The following is a 14,031-nucleotide window of genomic DNA, read 5'->3' as shown; positions in this document are numbered from 1 at the left end:
TCTTGAGCTTGAATACACTTTAGTACTAAAAAATGAAAAACATTGTTATATTACGATGTTCGAGCATTTCAATCCAGGTTATATAGGCTATTCTTTAGCTAACAACAGAATTAATTCATGCCCTCGGATGAACATTTCAACCCAAAACAAATATGTATGTATCTCTATATATACCTAAGTAACCAAATCTGCATATGCACCAAGTCCCTGTTCGACGAGGCATTTCTTTAGCTTGTATAATGCCTTGCTCTCCAGCTGCCTCACCCTTTCCCTCGGACAGAGAAGTCTCTCTACTCTCTTTGATACCAAAACCGTAGCCTGATTATCTTCCTCTCTCTTGGGCTGAGAACACGGAGAAGGTTGCGCACATGCTGGCTCATTAGTTTCTTCGCCACACTAACATCCGGGATCTCGATACCTGTATCTGGTGTTACCTCCTACATTGCAAGTTAAGAACAAAAGAATTGGTTTCTTTGATGGTTTATAATTTGTACGTGTAGGCATTGTTTCCCCCAAGAACTGTTTTTCCAACCATTTGCATGAATATTTGCCTGCCTGCAGGCCATTCATATGGGAATGGAGCTAAATAGAGGCAGTACCTGAAAGGTGGTATCCTGGTCTGACCATACGGATTGTTGTATAGAAAGAGGCGTCCTCGCCGTGAATAGCAACTTATCCAGCTTTTCAACCGACATTCCAACACGACTTGCTAGTTCTTCTTTGGAAGGACGATGATTACCTTCTCTAATGTATGATCTCTTTGTATCCACTACTTTGCCCAAGAGGCTGTAAACGTTCTCCTGAGAAAACATAAGCAGGTTCATTGCTGGCATAATGTGTCTCACAGGTAAAGTTCAAGTGCCTTAAACATATAATGAACTTATACAATCTCCAGCAAGTTGAAGAGATATTGTCTTATCCGATATTATTAATTTCAGTAAAGAATTATATGCTTTTGATATCAAGCATAAGCACTAGAAATTGTAGTTACCGGCAGACGAATGGTTCTGGAATGTTGTATTATAGACTTCGTAATGGCTTGCCTTATCCACCAGTAAGCATAGGTGGCAAATCGGAATCCAACTTGCGGTTTGAACTTCTCTGACGCTTTTAATAAGCCCCATGCTTCCCTCCTGGAGCAGATCTGGAAGGTTCAGACCACGGCCCTGATATTGTTTAGCAACATGAACCACCATGCGGAAATTCGCATAGATTAATTTATCCCGGCTTTTGTTTCTGGTGCGGAATTCTGCCTGCAAGGCTGAACAACTAAGACCCATGACTTCTGCCCACTCTTCCAAGGTTGGTTCACGCCCAAATTGAGATTGAAGCTTACTCTTCACATTCATTAATCTCATCAAATCCTGTACGTATTACAATTACATGTACCAAGGATAAGGCCTTTTCATGAACCAAACATTCTCTATATCCATGCTTTAAAATGAAAAGAAAAGATTTAGGAAGATACCTGAACTTGAATAATCAATTCAGACTCTTCTTTAGCGGTCAAGAGTTGTGTTGTCTCGGGACCCCTCAAGAACAACCGAAGGGGATCACTGGGATTAAAACTTCCACTCGACTTTTTTCTTACATTCGTCTTTCGTGAACTGTAGGTCTCAGAAACCATAAACTTATATTGCCTCCTTCGCTTAGACTGTCTCTCAAAATGTCTTGTTGACCTAACTGTAACTGCTTCCTCCTCCTCAACTGGCAACGTAAATGAATCAGCGGACCCCAAACTGCATTAGCATTACATATCAGCCGTCAAAGGATATTAATCTAGAACACTAATGCAACTAGGAAGACAAGATAGAAACTAACCTACTAGAAAGTGAATCATCGAGATCTAAATAACTCGAGGTCCTCAGCCAATTCTGCAGCTTGTTTAGATGCTGACAAAGCCTTCTTAGCAAGGGAAACTATATTACTTGGTTCAACATTCATAATTTCCTCGGTATCAGCTGCAACAGTTTGCATATTTGAGTAAGATGATGGATTCTCCCCTAATTCCAAGAGTGACGGTCTGTAATGAAACGAAAAAAATAATGAAGCAATACATGAGGATGCAATTCAAGGGGAAGGGATTACAATCAAAATGATTTAATGCAGGAAGCAGTGAATGAGACTTGTTTCATTTACAATTTACTTAAATCGGGCCACTGGAGTAACCGCTGTTCAGATCCCAACCGGACGAAGTTATCGGAGGTCTTCCCTTCAGGAAGTGTTGTCCAATTCTCGAGCTGTTCATTTGTTGCTTCCTAGAATCAAATAAGGATTTGCAAATATTTAAGGACATCAACAAAATGAACGGAAAACAAACATAAAAGGCAAGCGTGCAGATTACATAATAGATATATGGTGTGTATATATCAACAGGAGTCTTACTGGATAAGCTTTATCTTCTTTAAAGAATTGCAAGACAAGCGGAGCTCTACCGTCATCGTGCTGCTCCCATGAGAGAACTGATGTAGGAAAATGCCTACTTACAGAAGCAATCGGGATAGAAGTTGCAGCAGCAGAGCTGCTTGCTAGTGGAACATTGAAACTGCATAATTGTACATATACTGTCATTCAGAACTTAATACCATTATATTTGAAAATTTGAGAGCAAAACACATACATTCCTACATAACCACATATAGGCAGTTCTATCTATCACATACTACTAAACTGCGGTTGTGGATGATGCGGACATTATGATATGATTTGTTTCTAAAAAAAACTATGTTTTTAAATCGCTGATGCTGTAGCAGTGTCACAGTGACAGTGAAAAAGCAGCATTGTGTTGCGCCCGTAATTTAATACTATAATCTGAACATCAATGAATATATCCATATACATATACAATTTTCCAAGGGACCCGGATGTTATATAAGCATATAAACGATTTACACGATTGCAGGATAGAATAGTAGAATTTATGAGTTTAAATTAAAAGGATATTGAAGAACAAAAGTAACAATTGTTTCTAGTTCAACGAAGTAAAAAAATTGTCTCAAAAAGACGAGCACAAGGAAGTCAATTGAAGAATACAATATTTACATGTACATCAAATACTGTAGGCACAAAACAAGTAGATATAAAAGTTGAAAACTGGGTATTTCACTAAAAATCAGAAACGAAAGAAGTGAATGGTACCTGAAGAAGATGGTGATGAAAAGATAGAACTTTTGAGTTGGGCTGTGGTCAAAAAGGTTGGAGGGGAATAGAGAAAATTCCTTGAAGCTTCCATAGATGGAAATGATACTATTTCATTTTTCTTTTTTTCTTTACAAGATAACCATTACTTGTTTTGTTGTTCTTCTGGGTACATGTGTTGTTGTATGTTGAAGTGATAAAGAAGCAGAAGCAGCAGCAAAGCAGTGGTGAGGCATCACAAAAAAAGAAAGAGAAAATAACCTCAGTGACCAAAAATGCCTTATAATATACGATTTTAACCAACTTTTTTTGGATTTACCAAAATGACCAACTAAATCGCAATGCGATCGATAATTCGCAACGCGATCTCCGGTATCGCAAATCAGTTTCCAGATTCGCAACGCGATTCTGACTATCGCATTGCGATTTCCCAAATTCGCGTTGCGATTTTCCTAATTCGCAATACGAATACGTAAATCGCAATGCGAATTAGGTAAATCGCAATGCGATTACGTAAATTGCAATGTGAATTAGGTAAATCGCAATGCGAATTGCGTATTCGCATTGCGATTTACGTAATCGCATTGCGATTTAGTAAATCGCAACGAGATTCTGACTATCGTAATACTGAATTTCAAATTTGCAACTCGATTTCTGAATTCACAACAGGTTTTAATTTCGCAACACAAATGTTTTGGGTATATAACTACGCAGCAGCAGCAACTCATAACCTAAATCCCTAAATCGCAACTCATTCCATCTCCATCTATCACTCTCTCCGACGACATCCGTTCCTATATCCAACGACATCCTTCCCCATCCGGCAACAGGTTTTAGTTTCGCAGCTCGTTTGTTTAGTAAATTAATTTACAATAATGAAATCATCTAATGTTGATCATGTTTGGATAGATTTGTGTTTTGGAGGGTCATGGGAGAATGTTCATGGTGTTTTACAATATATGCCTTTACCCATGAATCTTCAACTAAAATTGTCATTAAAAAAGTTAACTTATGAAACTCTAATGTTACGTGTTGCAAATAAATTGAATTTAGAGCCCCTAAGTGGATTTAGGCTATCTTATCAGAGAAATGGTAAAGTTTATTTGTTAACCGACAATGAAGATGTTGAACGATTCATTGCTTACATTAGTGTTTCAAGTGATGATGTCACATTGTATATTGTTGAACCTAGAAGTAGTGAAGTTGGGTCAGTAGCGGGTAGAAGTTATACCCGAATTTTGATGATGAAACAGCCGTTGCCGAGGAAGATGTTGTTGATGATAATGAGGAGGAAGTTACGACTGTAAATGAACATGTTGAACATCCATTCTGTAATTCATATAACACTGAAGAAGAAAAAGAAGAAGAAGAAATCCCCAAAGAAAAGTCCCCGAAGAAAATGCCACGAGTGTATAACTGGAATATTCTAGAATTACTTCAGATACCGGAAAAAGAGTTGGTAAAGATAGCAGTTGATTGTCACACAAAAAATTATTCGTATCAAGAAAGATGATTGTTTTGATACAAATGAAGACTTGAAGATAGCTTTGTATACGAAATGTGTGGAAGATGGCTATCAACTAAAAGTTAACAAATCAAGCAAAGATCGTTTCGAAACAAGGTGTATGATTGACAAAAACTGTATGTGGCGTATGATTGCAAAGAGGATAAAAGATTGCGAAATGTTTCAAGTTAGGACTTTTATTGATAAACATACATGTTCAAGAACCCAAGTTTTTCCTCACCATAGACAGGCAAACAAAAAGGTGTTGGGTGGTTTTCTGGCTGAGTTAATGTTTTTTGAATGGTAGAGTATATCGGGGACATGAAATTATGACTGACATGAATGCTCGGTTCAAGATTAGTATCTCATATTCTCAAGCTTGGAGAGCCAAATTTTATGTCTTGGAATTGTTGAGGGGGTCGCCAGAAGCATCGTTTTCCCAACTGCCGGCTTATTGTCACAATTTAAAGCTGAAAAATCCTGGGTCGGTAACTCATATCAAAACAGATAGAGATGGACGCTTTGAGTTGCTGTTTATCGCCATTGGTGCTGTGGTTAGTAAATCAATATAATTTTGATGACTCATTTTTGTTAGTTACATGCATTTCACATTTAAATGATTATATTTCTTGTGTATATGATTTTGTAGATTCGTTCTTTTATTAATTGCATACGCCCAGTTATTATAGTTGACGGAGCACATTTAAAAGGTCGATACATTGGAGTAAACTTATTAGCAGTAGCCATGGATGCTAACAATGGGATACTGCCAATAGCTTACGGGGTTGGAAAATCTGAAACCTCTGATTCATGGACATGGTTTATGGGGCATCTTAGGGATTGCATAGGTCCTATTAGCAATCTGACAATCATATTCGATAGGGCAAACTCAATTGACAACGTTGTTAGAAGGTGTTTCCCAGATGCTTTTCATGGACTTTCTGGTGTTCATTTGTATAGAAATCTAAAATCAAGGTCTGCTGGTATAAAAAATCACAAATGGACATACTAGAAGGCTGTAAAAGCTTATTGGGAAGTGGATTTTAATAAGCATATAAACTGTTTAAGACGTGTTTTGCCTCAGTGTGCTAAAACACTAGAAGATGCCGGGTTTGAAAGATGGTCAAGAGTACATCAACTTGGAGCAAGATATGGTTTCATGACGTCTAATAGTGCAGAATCAATAAACGCTCTAAGTCGTCATTCCCGGAAATTACCCATTACTATGTTAATGGAGTTTTTTCGAGTCTCTATTCAACAGTGGTACTACAAGAAATGAAAATCGCAACGAGAGAATCGCAATGCGAAATAAAAATCGCAACGAGAGAATCGCAATGCGAAATGAAAATCGCAACGAGGGAATCGCAAAGCGAAATGAAAATCGCAACGCGAATTTAGTTTCGCGTTGCGATTTTGTCGTTGCGATTTTCATTTCGCGTTGTGATTTTCATTTTGCATTGCGATAGTCATTTTTGCCTTCAACATAATGCAGATTGAAATCAACAAAATCAACCATTACATTTCAATCAATTAAACAAGCACAAATAAGAATTATGTTCACATCAATTAAACAAATCAACTTTTACAAATCATCTTTTACAATCAATTAACAATAAAAAATAAGCAATAATTCTTATTTCATCATCTACTATTGAATCAACTTTTGCATCCATACATCATTTTCACGCAGCTCACTTATGAGATTAATCTGCAGAAACCAAAAATTTTCTCAAACAACACTTTCTACACATCTAAAACCTACAAACATCAAATTATTGAATTCTAGGTACTTAACCAAACATTTTCAAACCAAAAGTCTATAAACTTACCAATTGTTTATGGACATTTTTATAAAGCGGATGCAGGTAGGCAGCGTCTCGTATATATCTATCTAACCATATAATGCCGAAACCACAAGCCTACTGCAGCTCTATCTCTATCGGTGGGAGGTAGATACTTTATACTTCCTGTGATCAAACGCTCCAACACCATGCATACGAGAGGACCACAATCCCCTCTGGGTCTTTTCGTTTGTTGTGGTGCGGTCTCGTCTCTGCTAACTGTAATATTGAGCTTCTTTGGCTTCTTGTTTCCAGAACGAGTCCAATAATTTATCGCATCCAAGAATTTAGCCAAATGAGAGCTCCATCCCTTAATAATATCTCTTAAAGCAGCCAATGATATGTAATTTATCATGCTGTCATATACTATTACCTTAAGGGATAGGAGCTGAAGCTCGACGAGAAGCCAATGTTTACGTTCCAAAACAGGGATAAACACCTACAATCATAAGTAATAATTCATTCATTTGCACACTTATTTATGAATACCTTTAAACTCAATCTAAAATAAATACTAACCTTATCGACCTCCCACGATGCAGGATAAAGTTTAGCTTGTCCATTGCCCAACGCAAATGATTCATCTCATTGATTCTTCAAGTGAACGGCGTTAAAAGACATCGGCATAATTGTATATCGTGTATTTTTTTTATTTTCCTAAGTTTCCTAATTATTAGAAGACGTGACACCCACGCATCGATATGCTTTTTTACAAAAAAAGACATATATTAGTAACTTACATAAATTTTAAAAAAAATAATCAAATTGAAATAAAAGAAAAATATAAGACTTACCCCTCCATCGAAATAGCCATTGTCTTCGACCCCTAATAATATACCCCACCAAGACCGATCAAGCAACAAATAGATATCATCGTTGAGCTTGCATATGTCAGTGAAACACCCCTGGCTCCGCTCATGTAGATAAAAATCAACTGCGGTCTTAGCCCAAAGGGTGTTATCCAGAATTGTGTCCGGTAGTTGTCTCATCTCCACTTCAGATACCGGAATGGTACTGGCCGGTAACTCATACGATAGCCAACTCTCATCCATCATGTCCGGCACGTCAGAGGGTTTCTCAAGAATCTTACATATGACGCAATGTGAATCGGGCTCTTGAATGGTGGGAGGGACCTCTTCAACGATGACAGTGGCCTCTTGAACGGTGGGAGGGGACTCTCGATGAATGATAGGGGCCACTTCAACGATAGGAGTGGACTCTTGAGGAATGACAGGCGAGTCGGGCTTCTTCTTGCGGTGTCTTCGCACTATTGGGGTGTATGGAGACTTAATAGCACGTGCACGCCGTCTGATGCGTGAACTCTGTCGTGCAAGAAAAACCCGACGTAAAGCATCCACCTTATTGGGCCGCTAAATAATTAAATACAAAAATCAGTAAATAAACAGACATGATATTTAAACAGTGAAAACAAAGACAAATATGTTTCAAACTTGCATTGAATTCACCCAAGTCATTATTCTATCATAGTTCACAAAATGCATCAGATAACAAAGGCAAATATGTTTCAAACTTGCAACACTGTCAACTTAGTATTTGTCTTTGTCTATTGGTTGAAGTAATGCAATTCATTCAAGTTTCAATTTGCAGAAGAATAGTTTCTGGAACTTAAAATCGCAACGTGAAAAATGACTATCGCAATGCGAAATGAAAATCGCAACGAGAGAATGAAAAATCGCAACGCGAAACGAAAATCGCAACGCGATTATAGTTTCGCGTTGCGATTTTTGGTTTCGAGTTGCGATTTTGTCGTTGCGATTCTCTCGTTGCGATTTTCGTTTCGCGTTACGATTTTCATTCTCTCGTTGCGATTTTCATTTTAACCAAAAGACAAAACAGTGTTGCTAAAAAATAGTTTCAAGAATAAACTATTTATTCTTCTTCTGCAAATTGAAACTTGAATGGATTGCATTACTTCAACCAAAAGACAAAACAAAGACAATACTACTTCAGAGTATTAAAGAATACACAGTTTAGCAGAATTGGCAGCAAACGAACAAATTTACTTTCAACCAAAAGACAAAACAAAGACAAATACTAACTTCACAGTGTTAAAGAATACACAGTTTAGCAGAATTGGCAGCAACCGAACAAATTTACTTTCAACCAAAAGACAAAACAAAGACAAATACTAACTTCACAGTGTTAAAGAATACACAGTTTAGCAGAATTGGCAGCAACCGAATAAATTTACTTCAACCAAAAGACAAAACAAAAGACAAATACTAACTTCACAGTGTTAATAAACAGTTTAGCAGTATTGGCAGCAACCGAATAAATTTACTAAGCAATCTAAGTAAAATGGTTAATCTAAGTGAAATTACGAGTAAATTTATTATCAAGTTAAATATGGAAAATCTTAAACTTACCTCGTTGCGTAGAGTATGAACCTCATTCTGTAACGATACTACCATCTCACGTAGAGCGGCAACCTCACCACGTAAAGTAGACACCTCCACACGCCATGCACCATCGTTATCGCGTAGAGTACCGATCTCCTCACGCAAGGCATTGACCTCATCACGTAACTCCCTTGACTCATCCCGTGGAGGTGGAGAACAGGGAGATAGAAGTAGTGGCATCTTTGCCGGTCGCCTATCATGAGGTGATGGTGGAGAACAGGCTCGATGATGTGACGGGATAGGTGATGGCTCTCGTTGTAGAGGTGTATAGTCGGGTCGATCAGGTGATGGCTCTGGGTGAGGTGATGGCTCTCGAAGTGGAGGAAGTGGAGGCTGCTCATTATTCGTGCCATCAAGAAAACGCTGACTAGCTTGCCACCAATCAGTGGCAAGCTCAGCCTCTGTGGGTGTCAGTCTCATTAATGGAGTGTTGGCCTCCTAAAAATATAAAAACTCAAACAAAGTTAAACGTCTACTATTAATAACTTGTTTATATATGATATTATTTGTGTTAACTTACATTATTTATTGTCGCATATGGTATTAAGTCTTCCCAATCCAACAGACGTTTCCTCTTCCAGGAAATAGCCCTAGGAATGTCATTTGAAGTTTTTAATGCATATGTCCGCATGCAGGGGAAAACCTCGAATATCCAAATCTACAAACAATATAATAACAAACATTAGTAATTGTTAAATAATTAATTATAATTTTGAAAACATTATATAGAAATTCTTACCTTAAAGGCCCAAACAAAGCCTAACAAAGTGTATTTCGACCCATCACCACGCAAACTTTTGTGGTCATCAAAGGCAGACGACAACTTAGTCCAGGTAGCTTTCCATATATACGAACCCCACGGAAACAGATTCCATGCATTTAGGTCCTCTACCATAATATTAGCTCCTGAGGAATAGGTTGTCTGGCCTCTCTGCCTAAAAAGCCGGCATACAAAAGTAGTAGAAGGCATACTCGGACAACATCGACGTCATTCATCCGAGTAAAACCATATTTCTTATTAAACAATTTCTTCAGGTCGTCGACGTGTAAGTTCGGCTTCTCTATTGACTCATCAGGAAAAACCCTGGATAACCATGATGGGTGGGTGATATGAAGAGTGTACCGGCCTACATCATCGTGTCCGAATCGTAGACCAGTGATTAAGCAGAACTCTTTCCGCCCAAAACAAGTATACGCCGGTGGAAAATGAAACAATATCTCTTCCTCACAACGTTGTATACTGTCGGGTAGATCGCTAGTCATGGTCTGAAGCCACAAATGGGTCAAATTAGCATCTCCACCCGGATGTTGTACTCTCAGCCATGGCCCGAAGCAGGTTTCCTCAAATAATTTTCTTTGTGCAGTTAAAAGCTTCGAAGCAATTGTAGTGGCTAGGCTAACTTTATTCCTTAATGTCAATGAAGCCGAAAAAAATTTCTACAAAAACAATAAACATATCAAGTTAGATATACCAAAAACTACACTGTGAAGATATACCAAAAACAATAAACATAAATAGTAGTTTATTCTTGAAACTAAAATTTGTAACACTGTTTTGTCTTTTGGTTGAAATGAAAATCGCAACGAGAGAATCGCAAAGCGAAATTAAAATCGCAACGAGAGAATCGCAACGCGAAATGAAAATCGCAATGCGATTTTGGTTTCGCGTTGCGATTTTCATTTCTCTCGTTGCGATAGTCATTTTCGTGTTGCGATTTTTTTTCATGTTGCGATTTTAAGTTTAGAAACTATTCTTCTTCTTGCATTACTTCAGCCAAAAGACAAAACAAAGACAAATACAACTTCACAGGGTTAAAGACTAAACAGTTTAACATATTGGCAGCAATCGAATGAATTAATAAGAAATCTAAGTGAAATGGGTTAATCTATTATTGAAATTACCAGTAAACTTATCATCAATTTCAATATGAAAAACCTAAAATAATGCAAAATTTCAAAATAAAAATAATTAAAAACTAACCCTCGGAGGTTGATTTTCCATTTCTGAATGATTGTGACTGATTTCTGACTGTGAATGGTTGTGAGGGATTTCGCCGGCGATGGGGACGGAAATCTTCGGAGATGGGGACGGATTTCGCCGTAGAGAGTGAGAGATGGAGATGGGACTGAGTTGTGATTTTAGGTTTTAGGTTAAGAGTTGCGATTACGGGATATATTGTGGATGGTTCAGTTTTCGATATATTAAGAAATTCGTGTTTGGAATTTGAAAAAATAATACGCGTTAATACGAATGGCGCTATGTAAATCGCATTGCGATAGTCACTATCGCATTGCGATTTACGTATTCGCATTGCGATTTTCCTAATTCGCATTGCGATTTACGTAATCGCGTTGCGATTTACGTAATCGCGTTGCGATTTACGTATTCGCATTGCGAATTAGGAAAATCGCAACGCGAATTTGGGAAATCGCAATGCGATAGTCAGAATCGTGTTGCGAATCTGGAAACTGATTTGCGATACCGGAGATCGCGTTGCGAATTATCGATCGCATTGCGATTTAGTTGGTTATTTTGGCGAATCCAAAAAAAGTTGGTTAAAATCGTATATTATAAGGCATTTTTGATCACTGAGGTTATTTTCTCAAAAAGAAAAGATTTTCAACACCTCAAATATCCAGTGCTGGAATATGGATGAGGTTGGGCCTTGTTTTGCTTGAGAGTTGACACCCTTTCATTCACCCACCCACCTCCATTTTGTTGAAAGCCCAACTATTTGTACTCCAACAATTTTGCTAAAAGCCTAGTTTCAAAAATTATCTTTGTCCTATCAAGGACAAATTCATGCTTCCCCCATTACTTCTAGACCAACATACTTTAGAGCTAGACCTAGACAAATAAAAGCGTTAAGAATCTTCTTCGTGGGTACAAATATAAGTACAAAGACAACTCAGTCTAGCCTAAAATTCGCCCACTTAAATACACAAAAATGTAGAATAACAACGCAGTTAAACTTCAAGCTTGCACGGACTTAAACGAAAAGATCCTCAGCAACAAGTTTAAGCGTAATATACCTTAATCCATTTATCGTTTTTCATGCTAGTTGACAATTAGTTAAGAATTTATTAGATTTGTTAGGCTGTTAATATTAGGTTATAAATATCCATATCATTGTAATGGGGTGTGTTGTTTAGTAATACTCAATTGGTTTCCCTTTAATAAAGAAACAATTTACTTTCTCAAACTATTCTACTTTGTTAACTTTTAAGTATTGAGCTATTTGCTTCCATCCATTTGAAGATTTTGATCAAAGTGTCGAGATGGCATCACTACTTCTCTATCGTCCGATCAAGAGGGTCGATATACCTGTATCATGATAATATGAATTTATTCATTCTCTTTATAGTGTCGAAATGTTGTTCTCTTAAATCATTCATAGAAAGCATTGATGATCTTCTGTTGAGATAATTTCACCAAATATTAAAATAAATTATCAGTAAAATTTTTGAAATGAAAATTAGATCGTCTAATGTGTCCTCTAGACCAAAGTCCTAACCATTCTATAGCGACACTTCCGTGTCAAACCTCATTAAAGAATATATTTTACCTTAGATTATACCACTTTTAGCATTTTTCAATCAAGGGAGACAACTGGTATACTTCCACTACGAATCTCACTAGACTGTACCTCTCGACTTTCATATCCCCGAAATTTCTTGAAATATTTAAAAATTCACAACCTAAATATTATCGATGACAAATATAAATCATTTTCACATTATACATATTTTCGCTTTTTAACAAAACTAAAAGAAGATAAAATATTGCAATATATAAAGGACATAAATTGTCATATGTGTGCCTCTTGAATTGTTCTCTAGCGAAGGCTTAAGCTACATCGCTAGTGCCATAGGTCTCCCTCTCTCTATGGACTCGATTACAGCTTCAAAGTCTCGTTTAGAATTTGCCAAGGTTTGTGTTGAAATTGGGGCCTCGGATATGATTCCAAAACACGTTGATGTTATCCTGAATAATGGACAATCAACTTCAATATTTGTTGAAGTTCCCTGGTCTCCCCCCTGTTGTAAATCTTGCAACACATTTGGTCATAGTACTAAAATTTGTAAGGCTATTCCTGTTGTCCCTCAAACTACCCAAGTCTGGAGGAAAAAGGAAGTCCCTTCTTCTTATAACACTCAATTAACAGAAGACTCTGTTGAAAAGGAGAATTCTACTCTTGTTGCTTCATGTTTAGAGAAATGCCCTTCTAAGGAAAATCCTGAAAGTATTATCTTAGCATCTGATCTTAACTCTTCGGCTGTTTCTCTAGATGCTCCAATTTCTCAAGAAACTCCTCTACTCTCTTCTCCTAGCACAGAAGACGCCCCAGCTCTTAATACTGTTAATGATCCTTCTTCTACAGCTCTTCAAAGTCAGGTTGACACCTCACAAACTACTGTCTCCTCTCCCTCCAAAAAAGGCAGAGGTAGACCACCAAAAATAAAACCTAACAAAGCTCTAGCAGGTTCCGGTAATAGGTTTGAAATTCTTACTACAATTGAAGAATCTCAACCTTGTCCTGACATCCATGTTAAACTACCAAGGAAAGCTGCTTCGGAGTAGTTGCCTTGACTAAAGAGCTCAAAAGAAAAAGAAAATCAGTCTTGAAAAGTCTAAAAGTACTGCTGGAAGCTTAGTAGGGGAACAATCTCCTTCACCTCCTGCCCAATGATCATCTCATTTTGGAACGTAAGAGGATTGAACAATCCTCTTAAACAAGGCAAGGTCCTAAAAAGGGCTAATCTTAATAAAGTGGACATTTTTTGTTTGTTGGAAACCCGTGTCAAGCTGGAAAATTCTGCTGCTATTTTAGCCTCTACCTTTGAAAACTGGAATAGTTATACCAATTATAACTCCGCTATGAACGGTAGAATATGGCTATTGTGGAGGAAAAATTTAAATATCTCTTTATGACATTCCTCTGACCAAATCATCACTGTCTATGGCCACAATGATGGAATTTCAAGAAGGAATCTATGGCAGGACCTTAGAAATACTTTTTCCTCTTCTTGTAACCTCCCATGGATATTGGGAGAAGACTTCAATGTAATTCTTCATCCTCAAGAAACTTCTGCTCATGAGCATCTTGGTATGATCACCTCCCATGAT

General features: G+C 37.5%; 1 protein-coding gene and 1 pseudogene across 1 annotated transcript; one reads left to right on the top strand and one right to left on the bottom strand.

Moving 5' to 3' along the window:
* Nucleotides 1–42: 42 nt before the first annotated feature.
* Nucleotides 43–2,571, bottom strand: LOC120124107 (annotated as a pseudogene).
* A 10,218-nt stretch (nt 2,572–12,789) lies between these two features.
* Nucleotides 12,790–13,485, top strand: LOC120124106. Its single transcript, XM_039142853.1, has one exon. The coding sequence runs from the start codon at nt 12,790–12,792 to the stop codon at nt 13,483–13,485; it is 696 nt and encodes a 231-aa protein (XP_038998784.1).
* The last annotated feature ends 546 nt before the right edge of the window (nt 13,486–14,031 follow it).

Source organism: Hibiscus syriacus, unplaced genomic scaffold, assembly GCF_006381635.1.
Source record: "Hibiscus syriacus cultivar Baekdansim isolate YM2019G1 unplaced genomic scaffold, ASM638163v2 tig00110413_pilon, whole genome shotgun sequence".
In the NCBI taxonomy this organism is placed as follows: Eukaryota; Viridiplantae; Streptophyta; class Magnoliopsida; order Malvales; family Malvaceae; genus Hibiscus; species Hibiscus syriacus.
This window is presented reverse-complemented; position numbering and strand designations above follow the sequence as displayed.

Excerpts from the sequence above, each read along its gene's own strand:
- LOC120124106 (XM_039142853.1), top strand. The coding sequence starts at position 12,790 with ATGGACTCGATTACAGCTTCAAAGTCTCGTTTAGAATTTGCCAAGGTT.